The sequence below is a fragment of the Bos indicus genome, chromosome 9, assembly GCF_029378745.1.
Source record: "Bos indicus isolate NIAB-ARS_2022 breed Sahiwal x Tharparkar chromosome 9, NIAB-ARS_B.indTharparkar_mat_pri_1.0, whole genome shotgun sequence".
NCBI classification, from domain to species: Eukaryota; Metazoa; Chordata; class Mammalia; order Artiodactyla; family Bovidae; genus Bos; species Bos indicus.
The window spans coordinates 68,005,674-68,033,106 of record NC_091768.1 but is presented as its reverse complement, the minus strand read 5'-3'; the positions used below and the strand labels follow the sequence as shown (position 1 = coordinate 68,033,106).

The following is a 27,433-nucleotide window of genomic DNA, read 5'->3' as shown; positions in this document are numbered from 1 at the left end:
GGCTAAATTATTTTAAGAGCTGGAAATTATTTCTTCACCACCCCCTTCCATCTCCTCGGTACAGCTGACTTTTAGTACCTGGCTTATGAAAATACTTCCTGGCCTTCAGAACTTACCGGTGGAACATTATAGTCTTCGAAGGTCATTTGGAGCTATCCATAAAATTACACTTTGCAGGCTAAGTGAAGCAGCTTTCTTTTTCCTACCCAGGTATTTGCCACACAGTTACTGCTGTTTTAAATTGTTCTGCTATTACTACTCACCAGCATTACTTTGAAATGATGTAGAAATATGTGTCTTCTCCCTTTTTATTGTGAAACATAAACACAGACATCCTTCCACTTTGAACATTTTTTTCAGTGTTTGTCTATAGCAGTCCTTATGCTGACTGATGGAAGCTTGGTTTTATGCCACTGTGGCCCCACTGAGATAAATGATTTCCCAACCGTATTGTAACAAACAATCCCAAAGGACTGAAAAGAGTTTAATAATAGTGCCCCCATCTTTTCCACAGTATATGCCTGTGCATTTGGCTTTGATTATTATCAAAAGGGTTTTTTTTTTTTTTAATCAAATCTTGCCTTATGTCCATTGGCATAGGAAAATTGATGTTAATACGTATATAAAGTCTTAAAGAAAGGCGAGAGAGTGGCCCATAGAAGTAAGTGAAACCATCGTCCAATAGTATTCTAAAGTATTAGTGTTCATAGTTTCGTGTTACATCAACAAATATTTTTTTAGCACCTATGTGATGGTGCGGGCTTCCCAGGTGGCTCATGGTAAAGAATCCACCTGCCAGTGAAGGAGATGCAGGTTTGATCCCAGGGTCAGGAAGACCCCCTGGAGAAGGAAATAGCAACCCACTCAGGTATTCTTGGAAAATACCATGGGCAGAAGAGCCTGGCGGGCTACAGTCGATGGGGTCACAAAAGAGTCAAACGTAACTAGGTGAGTAAAACGGCAACACTGTATGATGGTAGGCTTTATGAATCAATAGCAGCTTACTTTATGAATTGGAAAGAGAGATCAGAAAATTGTAATTTGTCAGTCTGTAGTCAGTCAATGCCCAGAATGAGTGTCCTGGCCAATAGTTAAACATCTATCCTGTATCCTAGATCTTGAAGTATATTAAGTTTTATATGTGAGAGAGTTGCACATTGGTGAAAATTTATCCATTTGCATTAATGTATTTTTAAGGCATGTGGTTAACTGTAATGTTGAGATCCTAAGGTAATGGAGGGCATGACAGGGGACTTTTGAATGAGGAGTTCAAGCATATTAGAGAAGATGGGAAGACTTTTGGCCTTTTACCTCTGAAAACATGTTGAGAACTTGATAGACTCCTCAGAAAGAAATAAGCACAGCTTTGAAACCCAAAAGGCAAAAATTTGATTTTTCAAGAGCAATAAAAAATAGGTATAAGCTTGATGACAGTTTTGGGTGCTGATTTGAAGCCTCATAACTTTTGTGAGAAAAGAATCAGGCATTAGACAGTTGTGAGAAAACCAGACTCCGGCTCAGGAAAGAGTAGCCTATGGAGCCTAGGGTCCTGTGTGAGTGGGCTTCAGGCAAATCTAGGAGGACTGTGGCGAACGGTGCTGGGGAGAGGGAGGGGTCCCAGGATGGGCTGTGGAGGTACCCTAAATTGTTGATCTGATTTGCAGAAATGGTTATTTGGGCAGAGGTTGAAGTGGAGGTGAGCGCATAGTGGCAGTTAGAGAGGAAGTGAAATTCTGAGGCAGGAAAGGGGAACCGCAGCAGGGCCTGGAGCGTGTTAGGGACAATGCTGAAGCAGAGGTCATGAACCAGAGGTCCTTTCTGAGAGCTGTCTGGGCTGCTGGTTCGGTGAGGAACTGGAAAACGCCACCTTTGCCTAGCATCAGTATCATTGCTAATCTCTCTGACAATGCAGACTTGAGCAGGCTGGTTGAACAGACATCTCTGATAAGGTGCCCAACACATTGCAGGCATTCAACAAATATTTTATTTGTTTTAGCAATTAAGTTGACAGGATGGAACCAGGGAATGTGTGCTTAAAAAACAGTATGCCAGTGCTTGTTTGTGACTTAATATTAAGTACAGTCTGATAGGAAAATAGCTGTTTTGTATGTTCCATATAAAGAAGCCTAATTTCAAATTAAGCACTCAAGAGTTATAGAGGCATAGAACAATCACCTATTAATTACCTTTTAGGGTTTCCTGATGACTAATTTTTTTTATTGTCTACTTTTCATGTACCTGTTTTATTCCTTTGTAGTTTTGTGCAATTAAATAAGAAACACCTTAGAAATTAAAAGGAGGATGTTGTTTCATAGGCAACGATAATTCAGTAATTAATAATCAAACAATTCCCAAGCATCTGCTATGGTAAATGGATGGCTAAACCCAGGGACACCCAGATGAAAAAACAACAGCAGCAAAAAAAAAAAAAAAAAAAACAGAACTTTGTAGATACTTGCCCCAAGGAACACACAGTGTAGTGGTAGAAATACAAGTGTGGGTAACACAGTCTGAGTTGTGGTCAGGGCTGGGGGGAGACTGAAGGAGCAAGGAAATCTTTGCTCTTTCTTTATTCCAACCCCCATGGAGAAAGGTGCCAAGATATGACAGCTGGAAAACAGATCCAACTGGAGGGCCACCAAATGCTGAGTGGCTGCTGGTGTTGCACCTCCAGATGTTTCACAACTAACCAGAACAAGGAAAGGCCAGAGTTCTGGATTCAAGCTGTGTCAGGTGCGTCCCAGTGTCCAGTAGAGACACATCCTGGTGATGGAGAATTGAGATTGAGGGGAGTGCATATGCAAACTCAGTCCCGTGTGCTTTGAACCAGTCTTCTAAGATCTTGACATTTCACGTTAAAGTCCCACTTCAGATCTCTCTAACCTCGTCTTGGAAAATGACTTTGATTTTAAGATCCTTGGCTCCCATTTGGCTACTTTTTGAGTCGTGTCTCCAGTTGAGGAAGGAAAAACTGCCTCTTGAGAGAGATTGGGGGAGCTCAGAACAAAGAGGATCTCACATCTACTGAGAAGAAGCCCTCGAAAATAGGAAAGTCCTTTGCCTGGTGGTTGGTGTTATCCTGTGATTTCCCTTTTACATAACCTGTGCCTCTACTTAAAAGGGAAGGGAGTTTTTCCAGCTTACTCTGGTTGCCTCATGATGCTTCCACATGCCTTTCTGTGTTGTACCTTTCCTCCTTTCTTTCTACTAGACCTGGTGGTTGTGGCTGCCGCCTATAGCCTTTATTCTGTTAGTGATATTCACATATGGGTTGGTTCTACCACAGTGTTTTTGTAAAAGTGATAAAGCCAAGTTTTCAAAGCTTTCTCACAGCAACCTTACTAATGTGCTTCTCTTCCCAGCTTGACTTGGGCAGTGTTGGGTAAATGGTGCGTCATCAGTTCATTTGTGCATTGTTTTGCTGTGTGTCAAAGTTGGGTGGACGCTCTGTGATGACTATAGCAGTGTGCTATGCAGATGTTAAGTGATTTTTATTTTTTAAGAAAAAGCTGAAAGAAATAATGAGTAAATTTTATCTCCACCCCTCCACCCCATGGGCTTGCCTGATGGTTAAAAATCTGCCTGCAATGCAAAAGACCTGGATTCAATCCCTGGGTCAGGAAGATCCCCTGGAGAAGGGAATGGCAACCCACTCCAGTATTCTTGCCGGAGAACCCCATGGACAGAGTGGGTCCTACAGTCCATGGTGTCACAAAGAGTTGGACTCAACTGAGTGATTAACACTAGGATTAACACAACTACTACTGCTTCCCTCCCCCCACTCCCCCAAATGAAAGGGTTAAAATGTGCAAAGGATAAAAGTAAGCTTACTTGGATTGTGAAAATTAGTGTGTTTCTAAAACTGTAGCAGTTGGGTTGGGAAGAAGATGTAAGCAACTTTTCTCCTGCGCTCTGAAGGCTGCCTGGGAGTGGGGAAAGAAAGGCCAGAGAGGGATTGCTTCCTAATCAACTTCTTCCTGCCTTAAGGCATTGTCAGTGTTCTTTCTTCCTGGTGTCAGAGCCACTAATAATAATTACTGCTTTCAACTAAACAATAGTAGGCATTCAGTTCACAGGGAAAAAGAAATGACATGGGTCATTCATAGGCTGCAGTTCTTCCTAGTCACTCAAATTCAATGTAGTCTGATGGACAAGGCCATTATGGAGTATTAATAGCTTTACTATCTCAGATGGCAGTGATTACTTTAAAATCACTGATAAAATGAAAGAGAAAAATCTACACATCAGAAGCACTTTCCCTGCCCCCGCCCCCCGACCCAGCCTAGAGGTAATGTAGATCCAGAGTGAATGTTTAAAACATTTTAAACATCTTTGAAACAAAGTTTAAAAAAATAGATATATATTTGAAGTCGTGTCCTAGCATGGCATAAATCACATTTTAGAAAATGCATTGGAAAAGGTTTCTCATGCATTTGATGTTATGATGGTATGATTTGATTGTTAAATGTATTTTTCTCTAGATAAGTATAGTGGTCATTCAAAAACATTAATTATAGGCTGTGTCAACAAGATCACTTTTGGTTTTGCTATGTGCAAAACTCACAAAGACTGGAACGTTGGATGTGAAAAAAAGTAAATTCTACCCTTTCCAGTCTATTTGGTATAATGACTGCAGAAGAAATGAGGACACCAGTTTTGGTTCCACCATCACTTTGCTGAGATTTTGAAGAAGATTTAGCCCTGGCAACTCATTACCTCATCTAGAAAATGATGGGATAGGTACACTTCAATAAATATGGCTTTATCTAAAATATACTTGGTCGTTATGGTTGATAAGTCGTGATCTCAATAAGAACTTTTTTTTTGGCACCTTAAAAACAGAACAAAAACAAAACAAAACAAAAATAGCCTTATCCTCATATCTCTCAATCCAGTCCCTTCTTTTCCTGTTGGAAGTGAAAGTAGAATAAGAAGCATACAAGAGAGTATACTTCTTTTAGAAAGGATCTTGTAAGAATATAAAACCAAATCATAGCATCAAAGGACTTCAAGAAAGCAGACTTTGAGCCATAAAAATACTTCTAGAAGGAGCAGGATTGAGAGACAGACTGGATGTGAAGTTTAGCAGTATGACTGTTGATGGGGTGGAGTGTACAAAGTAGAGATTGGATCATGTAGTTAAATATGAGTGCAAAGAAGTGTCCTAGTTCTAAATAAATGCCTTGAGATGATTATAGGAAGAGGTACAGATGGCGAAGGAGCATTAAAGAAAATACCCATATTTCAAATACACTGGCCAAAAGGGGAAGCTTAGAGTTTCTACCCATTGTGCATGATGGATAAAAGTGGATGATGGAAGACACTGGTGAGGCAGGGGTTTTTAAATATGCTTTAATTTTTTGTCATTGTAGTATGAATTAAATATGGATATATCATTGGAATAAGTCCCAGTTTTGATGAAAGGCCGTAAAACTAAACTAAAATAAACAAAGAAGTAGGTCAGGAGTCACTAGGAAAGCATGTCTATTTCTTTCAGTAAGGCTTTCTGGAACATTGCCCACAGAATTGAAAAGTGCTTTCTCAGATCCATTAGGTGTTTTTGAGAAATCCTGGAGCAGCGGTTTTCAAAGTGTGGCCATGGAACCCGAGGCTCTTGAGACCCTTCAAAGGGTCTAGGAGATCAGAACTGTTTTCATAATAACCTAAGCTGTTAACTGGCCTTGTTCATTCTGATGCTCTCCTGAGAATACAGTGGTGTTTCCCAGAAACTACATGACTTAGAGTATCGCAAAAGAGTAGATGCAGAGGGAGATGGGAGAATCCATATGTCTTCTATTAAACTAAACATTAAAACAGTTTCAAAAATGTAAAACAGTGCTACTTATCTATTTTTTTAGAAAAAATATAGGGCTTCTCCCTACCTCTCCCCCAATGTTATTTATGATGTTTTCTTAAATAACATCTTAAATATTATTTCTTATTAAATTAGTATTTAAAGTTTTTTTAAGTTTTAAGATCTAATAGTGTACATATCAATGAATATAATATATCTCAAAAACTCTTTGGAAGCCCTTGAAAATTAGGAAGTGTGTAAAAGAATCCTGAGACCAGAGGTTAAAGAATGACCGTCCTTAGAGGATAAGCAATTTCTCTGAACCTTAGAAGGGGGCAAAGGTGACTTTATTAAACTGTGGGAGAGGCAGTTATCTGTAGTTAGCAGTTACACCAATGTTAGCAATGATACTAACTTGAGTGCCTTCTCCTTGGTTACCTCTAAGGTCGTTCCTCAGTAGAAATTCTTATTTGATGTTGTTTTGTTTAGTTGCTAGGTCATATCCAACGCATTTGTGACCCCGTGGACTGTAGCCTGCCAGGCTTCTCTGTCCATGGGATTTTCCAGGCAAGAAGGCTGGAATGGATTGCCATTTCCTTCTCCAGGGGATCTTTCCCATCCAGGAAGCGAACCCACATTGCCTGCATTGGCAGGCGGATTCTTTACTGCTGAGCCACCAGGGAAGCTCTTATTGGATGACTTCCAACAAAGTCGTCAAGGCTATTGGCATTCTTTCCATTTTATAGATAGCAGCAAGTTAGAATCAGAGGAGTGATTTCCTCCAGGGATCATGAAAGAAAGTTAAGTAAAGCTGGAATCATTTGGTGCTTAGGACTCCCAGTCCTGTATGTTTCCCCGTCAGTTCACTGACTGCAGTGGTACCAGGATGAATCATGAGTGTTCTTCTAGCGGACCACAGCGAAGTGCATGGTAAAGTCTGCCTCCTTCTGGAGGACAACTTCTGTCAAATCAGTTTAAGATTTCTACTACAAAATAAATAACAGGTATCGCTAATACCCTGAATGATGTCAGTACATTTGAAATTCACTCACCGAGTAGAAAAAAATAAGAAATTACAGAAAAATGGGAGAAAATACACCTAGGGAAAATACAAGGAAACAGATCCCCTATTTTTATCAACACAGCATGAGGACATGCTGCAAGAAGATAACACACCATGAAGGCCCGGGGGACAGAGGGGGCCTGTAAAGTTGAGTATTTGCTAGTATGTTAGTGCCCAGGGAAAAAGAGCCCAAGTGATAATACTGTGATGTAATGCCTTGTCCAGCAGACTAAGAAGCAGCTTCTTTTAGAGGAGTGGCTAGTTCTGTAGTTCTAGTTGTAAAAAGGTGAGAAGTGGGGGAGTTGGGGAAGAGTGTTCATGGGCTATTTAGCACTTGGGATTCTGGGTGGGAGTGAGGAAGAATGCAAAGAGAATTAGCATTGGCAGTGAGTCAGGTGGAGGTAATTGGTAGTTGCCTGTGGTGGGGCAAACTGTGTGTTTCTCTGATTTGAGCACCATGTGTTGGCTGGGATCTTTGGGAAATACAGAATATCTCTGCTCCATACTTCATTATGTCTAGCAGATGTTGCTTTTATGTGTTTGAGTTCAATTTGCAGAATGAACATGGTGTCATAAAAGCATACTCCTAAAAACAGAAGAGAGGAAACCAGTTAACTGGCCTGTTACCAGGACAGTTTTAAGAAGGGACAGGCTTTTAGCTGTGGCCTGTCTGAACTACAAAAGTGAGAATAATCTAAGAAGAAAACCAGTGACATGACATGTTTATTGATGTAAACTGTAAATAAAGAATGTTCGGTCACATTTTTAGAAAAAAATGTAAAATATTCAGCAGCTAATTAAGGAGGGGACTTACACTGGATGGTTGCCTTCTTCCTATACTCCATCCTCTAATATTTAAAAAAGAAATTGTTTTCTTGCAAAATTTGCCAGTGATCCAAAATAAAATAAAATAAAATAAAATCTTCCCTTTCCATGACTCAGTATCTTCAGGTTATTACAACAAACCTTTTCAGCTTTTGAATCTTAATAGAGTCAAAATATTGAGTTGGTTCATCAGCACTAAATGATTAGATTTTTGCTTTATGCATGTTTTAAAAGCAGGCCTTGATATAGAAGGTTTATTTACGTAACAGTGCTATTGCTCAATGCCCTTGCATTTTTCTGCACATGCTATCTTAATGGAAATTTACTGGAAAATTCTTGCCAGAATAAACACATTCTTTCAGGAGCAAAAGGCTTAATGTACTTTTCGTTCAACGGCACCTCTTTCCTGTGAGCAGATAAAACATATTATTTGGCATTAGTCATTATACTTCACACATTCCACAGTTCTCATCGTGGGGCTAAGGTTGTAGAAAATAGCAATATAGTAGACAACCTTAAAATGAGAGGTAAAACAAAAGCAAGGAAGGGTATCCATATATCTGACATGAAATCAAAAGTGAATTTGGCAGATACTCTATAAAATTAGTTTGAGCTAGTCCTGATAAAGCAGGATTAAGGATTATGAACCAAAGATCAGTTGAGCTGGTGATCACAGAAATAAAAAGTATAGTTTACTTTTCATTTCTAAGAGAAAGAGAGCATTTTCATTTGCATTTTAATTTAAGAATCAGAAGTGTAAACCCTAAATGGAGGACACTGATGGTATCATGGCCACTGGGTTAGAGAAGGGACCAGAGTGGGATATAAGGATGTAAACAGGAGCTGGGGCGGGGAGGGAGAAACTGTCTCTGAATTAAGGGCTGGGGAGGCAAACAGTGCACAATGGAGACTAGAGGAAAGAGATTCGCACAAACACGTCTAGACGTCCTCCTGTTGGCCCTCATCTAACACTGACCCCCCATCACCACCCCAGGACTGCTACTGGAGCGAGATGATAGGAATTGTTGCATTAATAAAATGTGTAATCAAGACAGAGAGAACCATTTTTACAGGGATAAAACTGGCCAATTAGCATATTACAGTTAAGTCAGTTATATTGCGTTTATTTGCAGCAATAGGTAATTAACTTCTTTGACTTTTTCTGAGAAGTCAGTTGGAATTAAACTACGGGGTAGATTCCACCAGAGTTTAGTGACCTTCTTCCTTATGCCATATTAAATCCTACTATTTTAAATAATTATAGGAGAGGCCAGTTTCAATGTGAAAATGTTCAAAGACAATTAAAGAATTTTGTTTTATTGCATTTCTTTTTATTTTCTCTATGTGCAGTAAGTAAACCAGTCTAGCAAGAGTGTATCACTTCCTAATGTCCTCTTGGGAGATTAAAAAAGCGATTTGAAATTAGAATAACAAAATACTCATTCACCAATTATTATCTCTACTCAAATTATAATTCTAAAAAATTATTGAATATAAAGGGGAAAAACATAGCTAAAAAATTTCCTCCTTGAAGTAATAAGGCTTTTCCTCTTCTATCTCAATATAAACAATCTTGAAACAATTCAGTATTTCTCTTCTATATGGGTTTTTATTATTAGGCCTTTTAATTCAATTTTCGTAGTAGGTAGGATATGATTTATAAATAAAAAATATAGTTGAAGTTATTAAAAAAACCCACCCTATTCATGTATCCTTTTATCATAAATTATAAGCTAAATGGTTTAAGAGGTAATTCTCAACGTATTCAAAATTGCCAATAAATGCATTTTACCACGTTTTAAAATATATGTAAGTAATAGGTACATTTATAAATGTAAAGATTAAATGTTGCTTTCTAAAATAGGATGTAACAGTAAACTTAATATATTATCCTTCTATTTATGTTTTGGTTCCAAAAAATGAAAATTCAAGTGGTACCTCATTCATTGTTTGCAGATATTTGCTATGTAAAGGTTGACTGAGTTTAATTTATAATTATCAATGATAAATATGAAATACTGTGTAAAATTCAATCCCAATTTTATTAACCTTTAATCAGTTGCTTTCTAAGAACAAATTTTCAGGTTTAAAGGAGCTTTAACATAATTTAAGTGAAATGGAAATGTAAAAATATTTATCACATAGCTATTTGTTCATTGTCAAAGTTTTCTGTAGAGGATAAAACTTTTCATTCTACAAACATGTTATAATCAGTAGCCTCTCAAGGCAAACAGTTTCAAAGCAAACATCTCTTTGGTTTTGTTAAGGAGAACTTGAGTTTCCAAGTTCTCCAGCTTAGTATTATGATATTGTAGAAATAATACTACTTCCTCATGTACTAAAATGAACCATGTTTTCTTTTGACTTTACAGTAGAAGATATGGCCAGTATACTATGAACCAGGAAGTCACCAAAGTTACAGAAAGACCTCCATTTGATCGATCAGGTTCCCAGGATTCTTTGGATGAACTATCTATGGAAGCTTATTGGACTGAACTAGAAAATATCAAGAAATCTCATGAAAACAGACAAGATGATCAAGAGGTGGTGGTTGTCAAAGAGCCTGATGGTAATGATGAAATTAATAAAACTTTTTCTTAGTTTATTTTGTATGTATTGATGGGAAATGAATACATAGGAAGAAAGAAATTAAAATGAGGAAAACCAGAAAAAAAAATGGTAGTTGCCTTTCAACTTAAAAATGACTTAATTGTGGCAGATTATAGATGCAGCCGCCAAATATAAATGATATAAGTAAATTCACTGAGTTTTGGATATGGCTAGACTCTTATTGGCTAAGCTGTATCATAGACTCTTAGGGCTGGATCTTTGAAATCATCTAACATCTCTTTAAATTCCATCTGTGGTATCCTAGCCCCGTGGTTGTTTGGCCTCAAGTGAGTAGAGATGCTAATGATGTTGGTGTTTTTCCATTGTTCAGCTTGAGCTGTTTTGATGTTCTTTATTTTATTGATTTACAATCTGTTCCACACTACCTTTGACTCACTATTGTCAGTCTACTTTCTGGAAGAGTAGAACAAATCTGCTCTGTTGTTTGTATGACAGCTTTTCAAATGATTGAGGATAGTTATCTTGTTACTAGACAAATAACTTTTTTCTAGAAGGAAAAAGATTCACATAAATCAGTCCTTGGTGGTGGATTGCAGACCTATCCTAGTCTTGGTTATCTTATCTTTCAAACTGTTGTCTTTTAGATTGGCAACAGTGCCAGCTAAGCTTAGGGTGGAGATTTTGACAGTGAAAGTGGAAGATGGTATTAGCATTTTTAGCCTCCCTATTTACTTCTCATATTTGGTTCATAATTGCTGTCATCTCTATCTGCGTTTCCCACAGTCCCCATTATTGTACTTGATATTCTGGCCCATTATTGTACTTGATATTCTGGAAGAAGCATGGAAAAATTTACTTTTTTCCCTCCTCTTAAATTTCATGCTTTTTAAAAAACAATCAACATTAAGTTCAAGTAGACACTAGGTTTCTCGTGTATAACTCTGGTATCTATTATATTAGCTTGCTTTCCATGCCTTGTGCTGACCATAAGTTTGTAAGTATATCTTTGGTGTACAGGCTGATACAGATTCCAAAAAAGAGCCGCGGTCAGTACCTTGGGTACCACAGCTAGCAGTGACCTGTTTTTCAACAGAAGACTTCTTAATGATGCTAAATGACTTAGCATCAAGTTGTTTAGTACTAAAATCTGCATAGGTTTTTCTCCTTTGCTATAACATTGCTTGGAAAAAAAAAAAAAGCAACCATTAATACTTCAGATATGGAGATGACACCACCCTTATGGCAGAAAGTGAAGAGGAACTAAAAGGCCTCTTGATGAAAGTGAAAGTGGAGAGTGAAAAAGTTGGCTTAAAACTCAATATTCAGAAAACGAAGATCATGGCATCTGGTCCCATCACTTCATGGGAAATAGATGGGAAAACAGTGGAAACAGTGTCAGACTTTATTTTTCTGGGCTCCAGAATCACTGCAGATGGTGATTGCAGACATGAAATTAAAAGACACTTACTCCTTGGAAGGAAAGTTATGACCAACCTAGATAGCATATTCAAAAGCAGAGACATTACTTTGCCAACAAAGGTCCGTCTAGTCAAGGCTATGGTTTTTCCAGTAGTCATGTATGGATGTGAGAGTTGGACTGTAAAGAAAGCTGAGCGCCAAAGAATTGATACTTTTGAACTGTGGTATTGGAGAAGACTCTTGAGAGTCCCTTGGACTGCAAGGAGATCCAACCAGTCCATTCTAAAGGAGATCAGTCCTGGGTGTTCATTGGAAGGAATGATGCTAAAGCTGAAACTCCAGTACTTTGGCCACCTCATGCGAAGAGTTGACTCATTGGAAAAGACTCTGATTCTGGGAGGGATTGGGGGCAGGAGGAGAAGGGGGCAACAGAGGTTAAGATGGCTGGATGGCGTCACCGACTTGATGGATGTTAGTTTGAGTGAACTCCGGGAGTTGGTGATGGACAGGGAGGCCTGGCGTGCTGCTCTTCATGGGGTCAGAAAGAGTCAGACACGACTGAGCGGCTGATCTGAACTGAACACTTGAAAGAGGAAAGTTGGAGATTTTCCTTAATTTAACATTGATTTGTAAAAGAAAATGATAGCCAGCTCATCCTTTTATTTGGGTTCTCTTTCATTTTACTCTCATACTTTCTCACTTTACCAATCCAGTTGAGCTTATTTGGAATAATAGTATCTTTCAACCTTTCTGATCAATGTTTCAAGATGGCAGCAGCATACTGGTGGCCTGCTGAGTAAGGAGAAAGCATTCTGTGGAAAGAAGCACTCAAGCCTGGTACATAGCCATGTGTCAGCTATGTCATAACTCTTCAAGGCTAAAGTGGATTCATGAAATGTTGCTCATGATGTGATTATCAAGAATTGGGAGTGTTTCTACACACCCATCCCTTTTCTTTGACTTTAAATAGTTTGAATTTTACCTCTACTTTTTACTGGAACAAGCTGCTCTGTACTGTAATCTTGTTTACTTCCCTTATGGCAGTATCAGCTTTTTCTGACCATTTATACTGAATTCTACTTTAATATCTTTAATAATCATGGTGAGTTTTTATTTCAGTGAACAGTTTTTGTTGCCTGGCAGGCAGAATGCCCTGCACTGCCTTATGTTTCTTGAAGTCAAGGTTATTGATACTTTATTTCTGCCCTCATGGAGTCTAGATAGTAGAGAAGCTATAGACAAGCACACTGGTCAGTGCTCCGTCTTGTGCTGCAGGCTATAATGGAGCTCTGCAAAGTTCTTTGCATGTGACATGCTCACATTTGGTTATGAGGCAACCACGGCAGCTGTGCTTTAGTTTACAGATGAGAAAACAGAGTCAGCTTGAGGCTAAGTGATTTGACCAAAGTGACATGGCCATCAAGGTGCAGGAATGGAGTATGGACAGATCTTTTGTGTCCCAAGTCCTTGGTTTTCTGATGTCCACTATAAATGTGGAGCTTGGAGTAAATCTGTTCTAGTTGTCATTCAGTTTTTCTACAATCATCAATAAATTTTTTTTTGGCCATGCCTCACAGCAAGTGGGATCTTAGTTCCCTGACCAGGAACTGAACCCTCACCCTCTGCAGTAGGAGCCTAGACTATCGGGAAAGTCTTGAATTGTCAACAGATCTAACACAATATTTGCTTTACTATTTACTCCCTTACAGTGTTTTGAGTTGATTCAGTTGTGTAATTAGTTTCCTATAATCTACTTGGTTTTTTTCTGAAAACAGTTTGCTTTTTAAAAAAAAATTGTAAAGAAAGAAAAACAGGACTCTGGTATGCTGACTAGGGGGTTAAAAAATTAATTTGAAATTGATTAGTTCCTGATGTCCAGATGCTTTTTACTTCTTTGCCACACTGTCAGCTACAGAGAGCAGAGAAAATAAGCCTTTCCATCAATTAGGGTTGGACTCTGGGATAGTGCTGAATGTAAGCCAAGAAACAGGGCTTTAATGGCCATCCCCAGCATTGACTTCCTTCTGTAACTTGATGGAAGTAAGTTATCTTTTCATTGCTTGCTCATCTCTGGAAAGGGAACAGTATTATCTTCCCCTAGTTAATCTGCAGGGAAGTTATAGAGGTTAATCACATGTGAAGTCATTTAAAAATTTTAATTGAGTATATATGAAATGGATCTAAAATTTGATATCTTTATGGCTGGAGTTTATGGCAGTGCTCCAAGTTTCAGATAATGATTCTTAGCACTGTGGTTGGGTTATGGTACAAGAGTTTTAGTAAGAGTTTTTAAAACAGTTTTTAAAAATGTGGAAGTTCTCATATTTTGTGATTTAAATACCATTTTTTCTCTACTGTCTCAGAAGGAGAATTGGAAGAAGAGTGGCTTAAGGAGGCCGGTTTGTCTAATCTCTTTGGAGAGACTGCTGGAGATCCCCAAGAGAGCATGGTGTTTTTATCAACACTGACCCGGACGCAGGCGGCAGCTGTTCAGAAACGAGTAGAGACTGTCTCCCAGACCTTGAGGAAAAAAAACAAACAGTACCAGGTTCCTGACGTCAGAGACATATTTGCTCAACAGACAGGGTCAAAAGAAAAGGAGGTAGGTTTTCTTTTTCAGTAACGTAGAGGAATAATGGCTTAGACTTAGCTGAACCCGTCCAGTTAAATTCATATCATTAAAAACTTAATGGGCATGTATATGTAAGGCCACCATAGCCTACTTGGTAAAGAATCCTCCTTCAATGCAGGAGACCCTGCTTCAATTCCTGGGTCGAGAAGGTCCTCTGGAGAAAGGATAGGATACCCACTCCAGTATTCTTGGGCTTCCCTGGTGACTCAGCTGGTAAAGAATCTGCCTTCAATGCTGGAGACCTGGGTTTGATCCCTGGGTTGGGAAGATCCCCTGGAGAAGGGAAAGACTACCCACTCCAGTATTCTGGCCCGGAGAATTCCATGGACTATATAGTTGGTGGAGGTCACACAGAGTTGGACACGACTGAGTGGAGAAGGCAATGGCACCCCACTCCAGTACTCTTGCCAGGAAAATCCCATGGACGGAGGAGCCTGGTGGGCTGCAGTCCATGGGGTCCCGAAGAATGGGACTCGACTGAGCGACTTCCCTTTCACTTTTCACTTTCATGCATTGGAGAAGGAAATGGCAACCCACTCCAGTGTTCTTGCCTGGAGAATCCCAGGGACAGGGGAGCCTGGTGGGCTGCCGTCTATGGGGTTGCACAGAGTCGGACACGACTGAAGCGACTTAGCAGCAGCAGCAGAGCGACTTTCACTTTTCATATGTAAGGCACTGAAGCTCCATGCTGGCCATGATCAAGAGGGATTCAATCCCTGTCCTTCTAGAAGTTACCTGCTGATGGGGCAGAAAATGAAACAAGCTAAAATTCTCTGTGACAGTCCCTGCACTCAGTGTCCTTGGAGCTTTGGGAGTGCCCCAACCCCCTGGACAATGTGACTGCTAGTTGTTATAGTCAGAGGCAGGAGGTTCTTTTTTCCACATTTACTCTTGTAGGAAAATTTGCTTTTTTTTTAAGACTCACGTGGGGATGAATGGAAGTGGAATGCAAGGAACCTAATTGCAGTTGAATTATAAAACAGGAACCCTGAACATGAAATAACTTCCCCTTTGTGTCTGGTGCCTAGCATGCAGAGGATTGGAATAGATATTTGCCACGATGATGAATTTATTAGTGGAAGCTATTGGAGTCTGGTGGAGACTCGGGCTGATGGCTATTTAAGATAGAATGGTACCAGTCAGAGACCTGAATGGCCTAGAACAGTGCTACTCAGGATAGCCATTTGGCAGGTTGTTTATGGAGTGCCCATGAGGACCTAAAGAGCTTGCCCAAAATGAAAATTAATATCTGCTCCCAGCAAGAAACAGTCATGCTACCAAGAGAAAAAAAGGTCAGCTGAACTTAATGATGTTCTTAGGGTCAAAGTTGGTTGACACATTGAACTGTTCTCAGATGACAGTTAGCATAGCTCTGGTCTAGAAGATCCAGTTGGGTGGATGAAGTAAGAGCAAATAGAACAGATCTTAAATGAGGATTGTAATGACGATGATAGCAATTATTATAGCAGTAGCCACCACCACTGAACACTGTGCTGACTACTTTCCATGCCTTATTTCATTTCATCCTTAGAGCTTGTCCTATGAGTGAGGTTTCATCATTTCTGTTCTACTGCCGAGGCTCATAGACTTTAAGTAACTTGCTCAATGGTCCCATAGATAGTAAACCCAAATTTGTCAGACTCTAAATATGTGCTTTTAACCACTGTACATCCTACTACATTTGGGTTTGCATCTATAATTCTGATATTAAGTAATCCCAGTAAATACATGAGATTGTATTTACACTATAATAAAGGGTAACAAAAATCTTTTTTAAAAATTTGGGAATAAGAAGACATATTTAAGGTATCTTTCTGTCATACAGAAGTTTTTTGGCTTTTTGTAAACATTTCATTCTTCTAAGAAATCCTGCATAGTTGCAGATTGCTACTCTGTTTGTATGGTCAATTGTAGATCAAATCCAGTCCATTTTATGGGAGTTTTGGGGTCACAGGATTGCTCCAGACAGATCTGTTGCTGCTGTGAGGCAGTTACACACTTGCGTGCCACCCATTCGTTATTTGGAAGGACTAGACTGCTTTTTTACAGCAGTAGAAAATGAATAATAAGGAAATCCAGTATTATTGGCATTTCCTTCCCAATTAAAGAGCCCTCCCTGAGGGAGTTAAGAGGAAGCCAAAAGCGGGAGGGGACAGAGAACTGAGCCTCAGCAAACCATATTCTGTGGGATTCCTGCCAGTCTTGAAGAGGATGTTGCTTCTCAGTGCTAGAAGCAACATTTTTCAGCGAATCCTTGCTACTGTCTGAATCACATGGTTTGAATTCAAGGTAATTGGTGGATTGTATCGGCTGATGGAGTCAATAAGCGAGAAACAGCACAAGTAAATTAAAATAGTGTTAACTTACGCTTTCTGCCTTTAATTGAAATATGACCACCCGTTAGAAATATGTCTTCCAACCCTCAAGTAAACAGGGGCCAGCCATCTTTACATGCATTTCTTCTATTCTCTAGTAAATGCAGTATGCCCTCCATATCCCTGGCTTCTGCACCTGTGGATAGGGAGGGCTGACTGTGCTCTGCCATTCTTTATAAGGGACCGGAGCATCTCCAGTGTTGGTATTCATGGGGTGGGGGTGTCCTTTAACCAGTCTCCCACAGATACTGAGCGATGACTGTCCATATTCAGCTCTTCCATGTTAAATGCTTCCTCACGAAGCCCTTGCTGACACTAGGAAATAAAATACAGCAATGAATACCATCTGCACTGTCATCTTCAATTGCTTAGGAAAACAGTTTCAACCACATGCTCCAAATATGTGTTCATATGTAAGATTAGAGTTACTATGCTCGCTGTGCCATGGAGGCACAGCCTTCTGCAGGCTGGGGGTGGAGGGAGGAAGGTGGTATTGCTCTGCCTGGGGGGACTTAGTACCCCTTTGTGACTGGTGCTCACTGTGTGCTACCCTGCATAATCGAAGGAGAGCACCTCCAGTGCCTGCCCTGCTGCTCTCCCCGCTGTTCTTAGATTGCAGGTGGAGAGGGGAGTCCTTCTCTGCTAACACTTGAGCCCTGACGTGTGGGGAGGGGAGGACAGAGGCTCCATTCTTTTGTATTGAAATGAAAGTCCACTAGAATGAGTATTTTAAAAACAATTCATTCAGGTAGACCTTTCTGTATGATTGACCGAGGCTCCCCTTCCGGATTCCTCCTGGAGCCTTACTTGGAAAGGAGGGGGTACTGCCTGGACACACTTACTGGTGAGAGGAGCCAGCTGCATTTTACTGTGTCCATAAACCCTTGGAGGGCTTCATTTCTTTGGGTGTCACTGTCCCAACCCCTTGAAAGAGGAGTTCCTTTGACTACCTAAGCTCTTATTACCTGCTTGGCAAATTAGTTTTAATTTCTCTCACATTTATTACTAGCTTTTAAAAAAAGAAGTATTCGGTTTTCTACCTATATATAATTTTATTTTATAAACATGTCATTGAGAGAGAATTCACATACTATCTAGTTAACCCATTTAAAGTTTAAAATACAGAGGTTTTTAGTGTAGTCATGTATATGCAACCATCACCACAGTCATCTTAGCACGTGTTCATCATCTCCAAAAGAAACCCCATACCCAGAGCAGTCATTCCTTGTTTTCCCCTCCTTACCCCTAGGCAGCCACTAATCTTTGTCTCTGTGACTTGCCTGTTCTGAAGATTTCGTAGACGTGGAATCACACAGTATGTGGTCCTTGTGACTTTCACTTCATATCATGTTTACAAGGTTCATCCATGTTGTCCCATGTATCTGTACTTTCTTTACTTTTGTTTCTTTTCATTGTCAAATAACATTCCATTGTGTGGATGGCTCACATTTTATTTATCTACTCATTTGTTAATGGATATTAACTTATTGAGATGTTATCTTAATGGTGTTCCTGATGGTAGGGATACTTGATATGGCCTGTATTTCCACAGAGCTTAGTAGTATGTCTTGTATGTTGTGGGTGATCATGTATTTGTTGGCTGGTTGCTTGTTAATTATAACCGTAGTCCTTTTATTTCCGCGGTGTAAGTCTGAATACATTTCTTGTGCTCTACAGGTTAGTAATAGAGTTATTTACAATACCATTTCTCTGGTTGTGAGTGGGAAATGACTAAATGGCCCATTTTCTATCTTTAGGCTCCAGATGGCACAGAATCACAATCAGTCGGAACAGATGAAAACAAATACCGAGGAAAAGATGGTAAGTTGGACCTGTTCTCTTGTATTTTCTCATTATTAGTATAACAAATAGATAAGACCATTTAAAACATTCATCTTCAATTCTAGTAAGCAAATTCAATTAAAATACTCTCATATCCAAGTAGATAATTACATAAGTCTGAGCATATAGTTGGCTTTTGAGTTTTTAAAAATACTTGTCTATATCTATTCTAACATCTCTATACATAGTTTTCTTGAATGCTTACCATGTGCCAGGTGCTATGCAGAGACATTTACCTAATTTAATATACTCATGAATGCTCTGTAGTAAATATTATTCTTAACCCATTCGACAGATCAGAGAAGTAAGGTTTTGAGATATAAAGTCACTTCCCCAAGGCCATACAGCTAGTAAGGGGAGCCAGTGAATTTGGAACTTGGTTTTCAAATCTTAAGTTCTTAGCTCATAAATGGATTGCTTTTAAGAAAGCTTAAAAAGACATTTTGAATTAAGATCTGGGGTAGGGGGCGGAAGTTGATTCTAATTCTCCATTTCATTCCTTTTTCTGTATCTGTTATTTCAGAAATGAATTAGAAATTCAAAGCATGGATGAAAACAAATAGTAAGGATTTATTAGTACTTACCAAGAAAGAATTTAAGGCTATTTCATGGATTTACAAAAAGGAAAAATGTTCTAAATTAAGGTCATAGGTTAATCCTTAATGTGTTGCTACTTAGATAATATAACAAAGATGGTCAGTGGCTGCCTGCGTCCCAGTTGGGACTTTGCTTTTGTTTATGTTCTTAATACCCAGCACCTGGGGTGTTCATGGCATTATCAGTGTCATGTTTGGATTGGAAGTAGTGAAGGAAGAGTGTCAGGTAGACTGCGGAGGCCTGGGAAGTGTTCCCAACCTTTCTATAAAAATCAGAGTTTTGTCCAAAATTACTGTTGTTGTTCATTTGCCAAGTCATGTCCACCTCTTTGTGGCCCCATGGACTGCAGCACCCCACGCTCCTCTGTCCTTCATTATCTCCCAGAGTTAGCTCAGATTTTTACCCATTGAGTCAGTGATGCTATCTAATCATCTTGTCCTCTGTTGCCTCCTTCTCCTCCTGCCTTCAATCTTTGCCAGCATCAGGGTCTTTTCCCATAAATTGGCTCTTTACATCAGGTGGCCAGAGTATTGGAGCTTCAGCATCAGCCCTTCCAAAGAATATTCAGGGTTGATTTTCTTTAGGATTGACTGGTTTGATCTCCTTGCAGTCCAAGGGACTCTCAAGAGTCTTCTCCAGCACCATAGTTTGAAAGCATCAGTTCTTCGGCACGCAGCCTTCTCTATGATCCAACTCTCACATGTGCTCATGACTACCGGAAAAACCATAGCTTTGACTAGATGGACCTTTGTTGGCAAAGTGATGTCTCTGCTTTTTAATACACTGTCTAGGTTTGTCATAGCTCTCCTTCCAAAGAGCAAGCATCTTTTAATTTTTCATGGCTACAAAGTCACCATTTGCAGTGACTTTGGAGGCCAAGAAAAGAAAATTTGTCACTTTGGGACATTTTGGAGTCTTGGAGCATCTAATATCTTTATCTTTCCTTCCATGCTTTTATCTCAAAACTTCTCTCCTGTACCCCTGCCTTCAAATAGATACATACACATAATATGTGTGTGTGTGTGTGTGTATGTATGTTCATATGTATATATGTGTGTGCATGTGTGTGTATAGACACATGAGTCTATATATTTATATTTGTATTCATAAAAGCACCTGCTTTTTACTATTCTGTGGAAATTTCTTCAGTTACATAAGTATATCAGATTAAAATGATTGGGTGTTTCCCCAGGCCTGTGTGCCTGCTGACACTGGAATGGCAGGCATTGGAATAGCCCTTGCTGGCTGGGTAGAGAACTGGGTTGTCAAGAGAGACAGATGAACCTTTTGTGCCAGTGTCAATATGTTTTGGGCTTTGGAGAAGAGCAACTGGCAATTGCTAAATGAATACTGAGGAAAACATTGTCCTTTCTTGGTGTTTTCCTCCTTTGCTGGAGATGCTGATATAGCCTATGTAAACAGAAGTTCTGGAAGGCAGGCTCATTGTAGCAGCTTTTTCCAGCCTAGCTTGCGGCAGCCAAGTGGAATGTGACAAGCTTGCTGCCTGATTTACATCTGCTTTTGCTGGAATACTATGAAGTGGGCAGAGAGCCTCCAGTGAGAATAATAAGATAATGTGTATGACGCCATCCAAGTCACTGAGGATTTACTACTGCACCTGTTCTGGGCAATACCGTGCTCTTTTGCTAGCCAGTGAATTCCCCAGTGTTATGCAAACGTTGAAAGGTTCTGAATGAAATGCTCGGAAAATATTGTCTGGAGTTCAAAAGTGGAGCTCTTTCCACTTGAAATATGAAAGCCTGAGCTACATAGTCTATTTTAAATGTTTTCTCTACACTTGGGCTTTTATGCATGTTCTATAAAGTTACTTATTCTAAATGAAAATTATAACATTTTAATGTTGCCAGGGTTGTTGCATTTCAAATTCATTAATCTACTGCTAAGTATCAATCTTCTCACCAAATTGTACAGTATGTATTTGAAAGACCAATGTTCAATACATACATTTAGAAGTGTTAATAATGCCCATGAAAGTTAAAACTTTCATGTAATATATATTTTCTTTTTTTGCGTTCCATGGAGGAAGCAAGATTATTTTTTTAAATAAAGACGTGGATTATTTTGGACAGTTGAAAAACTTTGAGTTTTTGAAAATATTTGTAACTTGGTGCTATTGTCCACTTTAAAAACCAAAGGAAAAAATAGATTAAAACTGTATTATTTACACTTCAGGGCTTAAAGAGCCAAAAGGTTTATCTCAGCTTTCTCTATTAATGTTTCTCCTTGAGAAAGTGAAAGTGAAGTCACTCAGTCGTGTCCGACTCTTTGCAACCCCGTGGACTGTAGCCTACCAGGCTCCTCCGTCCATGGGATTCTGCAGGCAAGAATACTGGAGTGGGTTGCCATTTCCTTCTCCAGGGGATCTTCCCGACCCAGGGATCAAACCCAGGTCTCCCACACTGCAGATAGATGCTTTACCCTCTGAGCCACCAGGGAGAGTAAATGATTAATTCATAAATACTTTTATTAGCGAATTAACCATCCATTTCTTAGATCATCCTGAAACTCTTTTTCTTGCTATCTGCCTTAACTGGAGTTATCATTTAATCCTTAATCCTTCTCTATATTGTGCTTTTTGTTTTTCCTAATATTTGGAGGAAATTCATATGTTTTAAATGTATTCTAACTTAATTATAATTTTTCTCCTCAGTTTTGAGTTCAGCACAGAACATTTATTTGTGTGTGGTGGGGGAGGTTGTGTTTATTGTAGCTCTGATGTGGGGCTGTTAAGAACAGGGAGTCCATTTAAAATGCTTGTTCGTAAACACTCAGGTTTGGGAAAGGTAGCTTCTAATTTAAGAAAATGGCTAATCAGTTTTTTCCTCTCAGAATGGTTTCCTAGGAAACCAACATACATATTCACAGTAAAACATAAAGTAGTGTAAACCAGTGGGAAAATAAAACTCAAATTGTGCTTTGATATTTAATTTAATACTTTAAAAATTAATCAGAGGTCTAGTTATCCTTAGTTTTAAACAAAATTGTCAGAGGCTGTTGAAAAAGCATAATGTAGCATAGTTAGGAACAGATAAATACAATCAGAGCTCCAAATTTACTCTTATTTTTAGATTTGACATAGGTCAGTTCTTTCTTTCTTTCTTAACTGTGAGATGTGACCAGGGCCAGCTATATAATTTGCGAGGCTCAGTGCAAACTGAAAATGTAGAGCTTCTCATTCAGATTTCAAGAAGGCAACAGCAGAGCATTAAGCCCAGTGTGGGGCCCGTACCAAGCACTTCGAAAGTCCTACACCCATGAAGCCTGCCCTGCTTATTGAGTGGGAGTGAAAAAGGCTAGATTTAGATTTATTCTTATTTTCTTTTGAGTAAAATAATTTTTGTGTTTGTTTTTTATTTAAATGACTACAAATATAGAAAATATATAGAAGGTAATACAGATATGTTTTCTGAAGGCATCAGACTTTTAATAGTAAATGTGTATATATAACATATTTATTAAATTAAAAAATTACCTTCCATCACCTTGTTGTGTTAGTATATATGCATTTGATTGTAGCGCATAAGCTTACTGATGTAATCTAGAGCCACTCACCATGAATTAAAGGTCACAGTGAGAAAATGACAATAATCCTGTCGTTGATGCCAGATGTTTTTCTAGTGTGAGTTGTGTTAAAACCAAAAATTTATCAAATAGCCAAATTTAAAAGTATTTTCTTCCAAGCTTAAACCTGATGTTTTTCAGCAAGGAAATTTTCAAATGTTAATCCCCCCCTCCCCCAGAGGATTAACAGCAAATAAAGCAAGAAAAAAATGTTAAATTTATTATAAACTGTTGATGTAAATACCTGGAACTCATTTGACTAGATTTATAGTTGTAAGAACTGTTATAATCCCTGTAATAATCTGATTCCTGAACCAGGTACCTCCAGAACTGACTCCCACGGTGAACATTCTTGGTGCTGGAATTTTTGCTTTGATTGGTAGATAGCATTCCAGAAAGGACATGCAGGGCATGAAAGAAATCTTATTCAGGAATCTGTTCCGCTGTGAGGAAATTAAATGGTATATCATAGTTTTAAAAACCTTTGTTCAGTCATCTCCAACTCTGTGTGACCCTGTGGACTCTACCCTGCCAGGCTCCTCTGTCCATGGGATTCTCCAGGCAAGAATACTGGAGTGGGTTGCCATCTCCTTCTCCAGGGCATCTTCCCAACCCAGGACTTGAATCTAGGTCTCCTGCATTGTCAGGTAGATTCTTTAGCGTCTGAGCCACCAGGGTTGTAAGAGAGTAAAACCAACCTCCTTCTCTTCTCATTTCTGAGTATAAAGTAAAACAATCATTAAGTGTACTAAATTTTAATCTCCCAGTATAATATAAAACAACAATTAAGTTTTAGTAAGTTGTTATGAGTTTTTCATTCAGAGCTTGAGATCATCCAGGAATGTTTTAGAATTGGATTCAATCTAAGAACTGTGACCTCAGAGAAAGATTCCACAATTCAGCTCTGGCTTTCTGGTTACCACCTTGCCTCCTCTGTCCCCCATGTGCCATTGTTAGGATTCCTTGAGTATATGTTTTACTATGAAAAGAAGGGTTAATTATTTTATTGCTTACAGTAAGTAGTACTTTTCCTAAAGGTTTATATAGTTGATGTGTTAGAAGTTTTTTTTTTTTTTTTAAAAGAAGTAACCAAAGCCCAGGAATTAAGTCTTCTATTTTGTTCCCAGACCAGGCATCTCACCTAGGTGTTGGTGGAAAGGAGCTGACCCCACTGGTGCCTGAGGAGGCACCTGCCTCTGAAACAGACATCAACCTGGAGGTATCATTTGCAGAGCAAGCTGTCAGTCAGAAAGAGAGCTCCAGAGAGAAGATCCAGAGGAGCAGAGGTGATGATGCCACGTTACTGGTACGTAGTACACTATTCAGATGCCACTATCAGATTACATTTTTCATCAGCTGTTTATTTTGAAAAATTTAAGTCCCTAGAAAAGTTGAAAGAATAGTATAGAATACATCCCTAGAGCCTCCCTGTAGAACCCATTCACCAGTTGTAACATTATACAGCTTTTACTCTTTCTTGGGCTTCCCAGGTAGCTCAAACGGTAAAGAATCTGCCTGCATTGCGGGAGACCTGGGTTCGATCCCTGGGTCAGGAAGATCCCCTGGAGAAGGGGATGACAACCCACTCCAGTATTCTTGCCTGGAGAATTCCATGGACAGAGGAGCCTGGCGGGCTCCAGTCCATGGGGTTGCAAAGAGTCAGACATGACTGAGCAACTAACACTTTCACTTTTCATTACTTTCTTTCTGTATCTGTCTATGTATAGGTTGTGCCGTATACACTCACTTTTTTTTTTTAAAGCCTAACAAGGCCATATTAAACAAAACAGGTATAATGCTTAAGAACTTGAACATTAAAACAATTATATTTTAATATATGACCATATTAGAAATTTCCCAGTTGTCATAATATTGTCCTAATGGTCTCTCCCTCGCTCTACCTGGGATTCAAACAAGGGTTATGTGTTGGGTTTTATGTCATATCTTTTTGGTTTCTTAAATTTAGATTAGAGCCTCTGATTTTTCTGTATATTTTAAAGACTCCAAATCAAATTTCTGATTTTGTCTGTTTTTGATGACTGAATTCAAGTTGAATAGTTTTGGCAAACCTAGATGCCTAGATTGTTTATGCCTCCCATCGCATCATCAGAAGAGGTGTGTGATGTCAGATAGCCCTCTTATTTCTGTCCTCATTATAAAAATACCTTTTCCTATTGGTAACTGATGCTAATTTGTGATCCTTGAAACCGAACGCATAGCCTATCTGCCAGTAAAACCTATCATCCAGCGGCTTTACCGTGCATTTGTGATCCTTACCTGAAAAAATAGACTAGTGTTAGAGAAGTGGTGATTTTTCTAATTTTATTATTCCTTCTATATTGACTAGCTGGCAATCTTCTGCGATAGTTGCTTTTCCTCCCTTTTCTCTTTTTATTTTTGAATGTCACTGTGCAGAAGCTTCCATTTTTCATTCAGTGTTTTATAAATCATTACTGTTTTTCTTTGACGTTTAAGTTTACCCAAGTTTGACAAAAGGCAGCCCTTCAAGCTGGTTCCTATGCCATTTGAACATGTACTCCTTGTTTCACTCCTTTGCTTTCTGGTACAAGATGTTCTAGGCTCACCTTGTACTTTTCTCCCCTCAGATTAGGAAGAATCTATTTCTTCAAGGAACCCTTGTTTTTTCAGAAGCATATTGTATTTAGAGACCAACCTCTGTGTACTGTTTTCATTGATACCAAATGTCTTATATTTTTTAAAAATACACTTACTTATTTTGTAAGATTTCACATACATAAAAGCTAATAGGGATAGTATAATGAACCCCCCACCAAGCCCCAACATTCGTTAACCCATGACTAGTTCTGTCCTATGCACACCCCCAAGCAGTTCCCTACAAGATAAAAGGTTATTTTTAAATTCATATTGCTATTATTGTACCTATTTAAAATGCTAATGATTATTAATTTCAAATATCTAAATATTAAATTTCATATTGTATTGCAAATTTCATGATTTTTTTTTTTACAGTTTGTTTGAATCAGAATCCAGATAAGGTTCATGCGTTGCAGTTGGTTGAGTTGGTTGAAAGTGCTTTTCAAGCGGCTTTAATCCCTCCCTTCCTTCCTCCTCCTGGCAGTGTGTCTCTGTCTCTGCCTCCCTCTGTCTCTTCATTAAGTTCTTTTCCCCTATCCTTTTTTACTTCTTTCCTCCCATTCTCCTTCTCTCAGAATTTGTTTGTTGAAGAAGCCTGCTTATTAAGTTTCTAATTCTGTTCCCATGTCCTTCTCTTTTTTGTAGATTGGTTAACTCTAGATTTATCAGATTCATGCTCTTTTTTTTTTTTTGGTCAAGATTACTTCTTGTGATCATGTAGCAAGAGATACAAAATTCTGTCTTTCTTGTTTGTGAAATTAGCAGCAGCTGCTGATCAGTACTTATATCCATTTATTAATGGTTATAAAATCATGTTCTAATAAATTCATTTATTAATTTGAATATCTCTCTTAAAAACTTTCTCAAGGGTTACTTCTTACTTTCATTTACCAGTTTTCTTTTTTTCTTCTTTTCTTAGATTCCCTAGTACCTTTCATTAATGACCAACTAGTGTTGTTTTAATTTTCTTGTAAAAATAATACCTTAACTCATGTATGACATGACTCTAGAGATAATTTCTCATGTGTTTTAGCATGTTTTTTGTTCCAGACATGTTGTTGTTCTTGTTGTTCAGTTGCAAAATTGTGTCCAGCTCTTTGTGACCTCGTGGACTGTAGCACACCAGGCTCCTCTGTCCTCCTCTGTTAGCTCAAATTCATGTGCACTGAGTCGGTGATACCATCTAACCATCTCCTCCTGTGCTTCCCCTTCTTTCATCTTCAATCTTTACTGGCATGTCAGGGTCTTTTCCAGTGAGTCAGCTCTTCACATGAGGTGGTTAAAGTATTGAAGTTTATCAGTCCTTCCAATGAATATTCAGGGTTGATTTCTTTTAGGACTGACTGGTTTGAACTCCTTGCAGTCCAAGGGACTCAGGAATCTTCTCTTGCACCGCAGTTTGAAAGCACCGACTCTTCGGTGCTCAGCCTTCTTTATAGTCCAACTCTCACATCCGTACATGACAAAACCCATAGCTTTGACTATATGGATCTTTGTTGGCAAAGTGTTGTCTCTGCTTTTTAATGTGCTATGTAGGGCTTTTCCTAGCTTTCCTTCTAAGGAGCAAGTGCCTTTTAATTTCATGGCTGCAGTCACTGTCCACAGTGATTTTGGAGCCAAGGAAAGAAAATCTGTTATTGCTTCCACTTTTTCCGCATCTATTTTGCCATGAAGTGGTGGGGCTGGATGCCATGATCTTAGTTTTGTTTTGTTTTTAATGTGGTTGTCTGAGGGGGCTTAACAAATAGCTGAGGAAAGAAGACAAGCGAAAGGCACAGGATAAAGGGAAAGATCTACCCAACTGAATGCAGAGTTCCAGAGAATAGCAAGGAGAAATAAAAAGGCCTTCTTTAATGAACAATGCAAAGAAATAGAAGAAAACAGTAGAATGGACAAGACTAGAGATCTCTTCAAGAAAATTGGAGATATAAAGGGAACATTTCATGCAAGGATGGGCATGATAAAAAACAGCAATGATAAGGGGCTAGCAGAAGAGGAACTATATAAGAAATGTCTTAATGACCTTGATAACCATGATGATGCCATCACTTACCTAGAGCCAGACATCCTGGAGTTGAAGTCAGGTAAGCCTTAGGAAGCATTATTATGGACAGAAT

At 38.9% G+C, this 27,433-nt stretch overlaps 1 protein-coding gene across 2 annotated transcripts in view; it reads left to right on the top strand.

Moving 5' to 3' along the window:
- ARHGAP18 (Rho GTPase activating protein 18) overlaps positions 1 to 27,433 on the top strand; it is a 132,980-nt gene that overhangs the window by 58,105 nt on the left and 47,442 nt on the right. For both annotated transcript variants that reach the window (XM_070796144.1, XM_019967414.2), the window contains exons 2-5: positions 10,055 to 10,251; positions 14,036 to 14,274; positions 18,437 to 18,500; positions 23,828 to 24,006. In XM_070796144.1, coding sequence (XP_070652245.1) covers positions 10,055 to 10,251; positions 14,036 to 14,274; positions 18,437 to 18,500; positions 23,828 to 24,006 — 679 coding nt within the window. The remainder of the gene's footprint in view (positions 1 to 10,054; positions 10,252 to 14,035; positions 14,275 to 18,436; positions 18,501 to 23,827; positions 24,007 to 27,433) is intronic.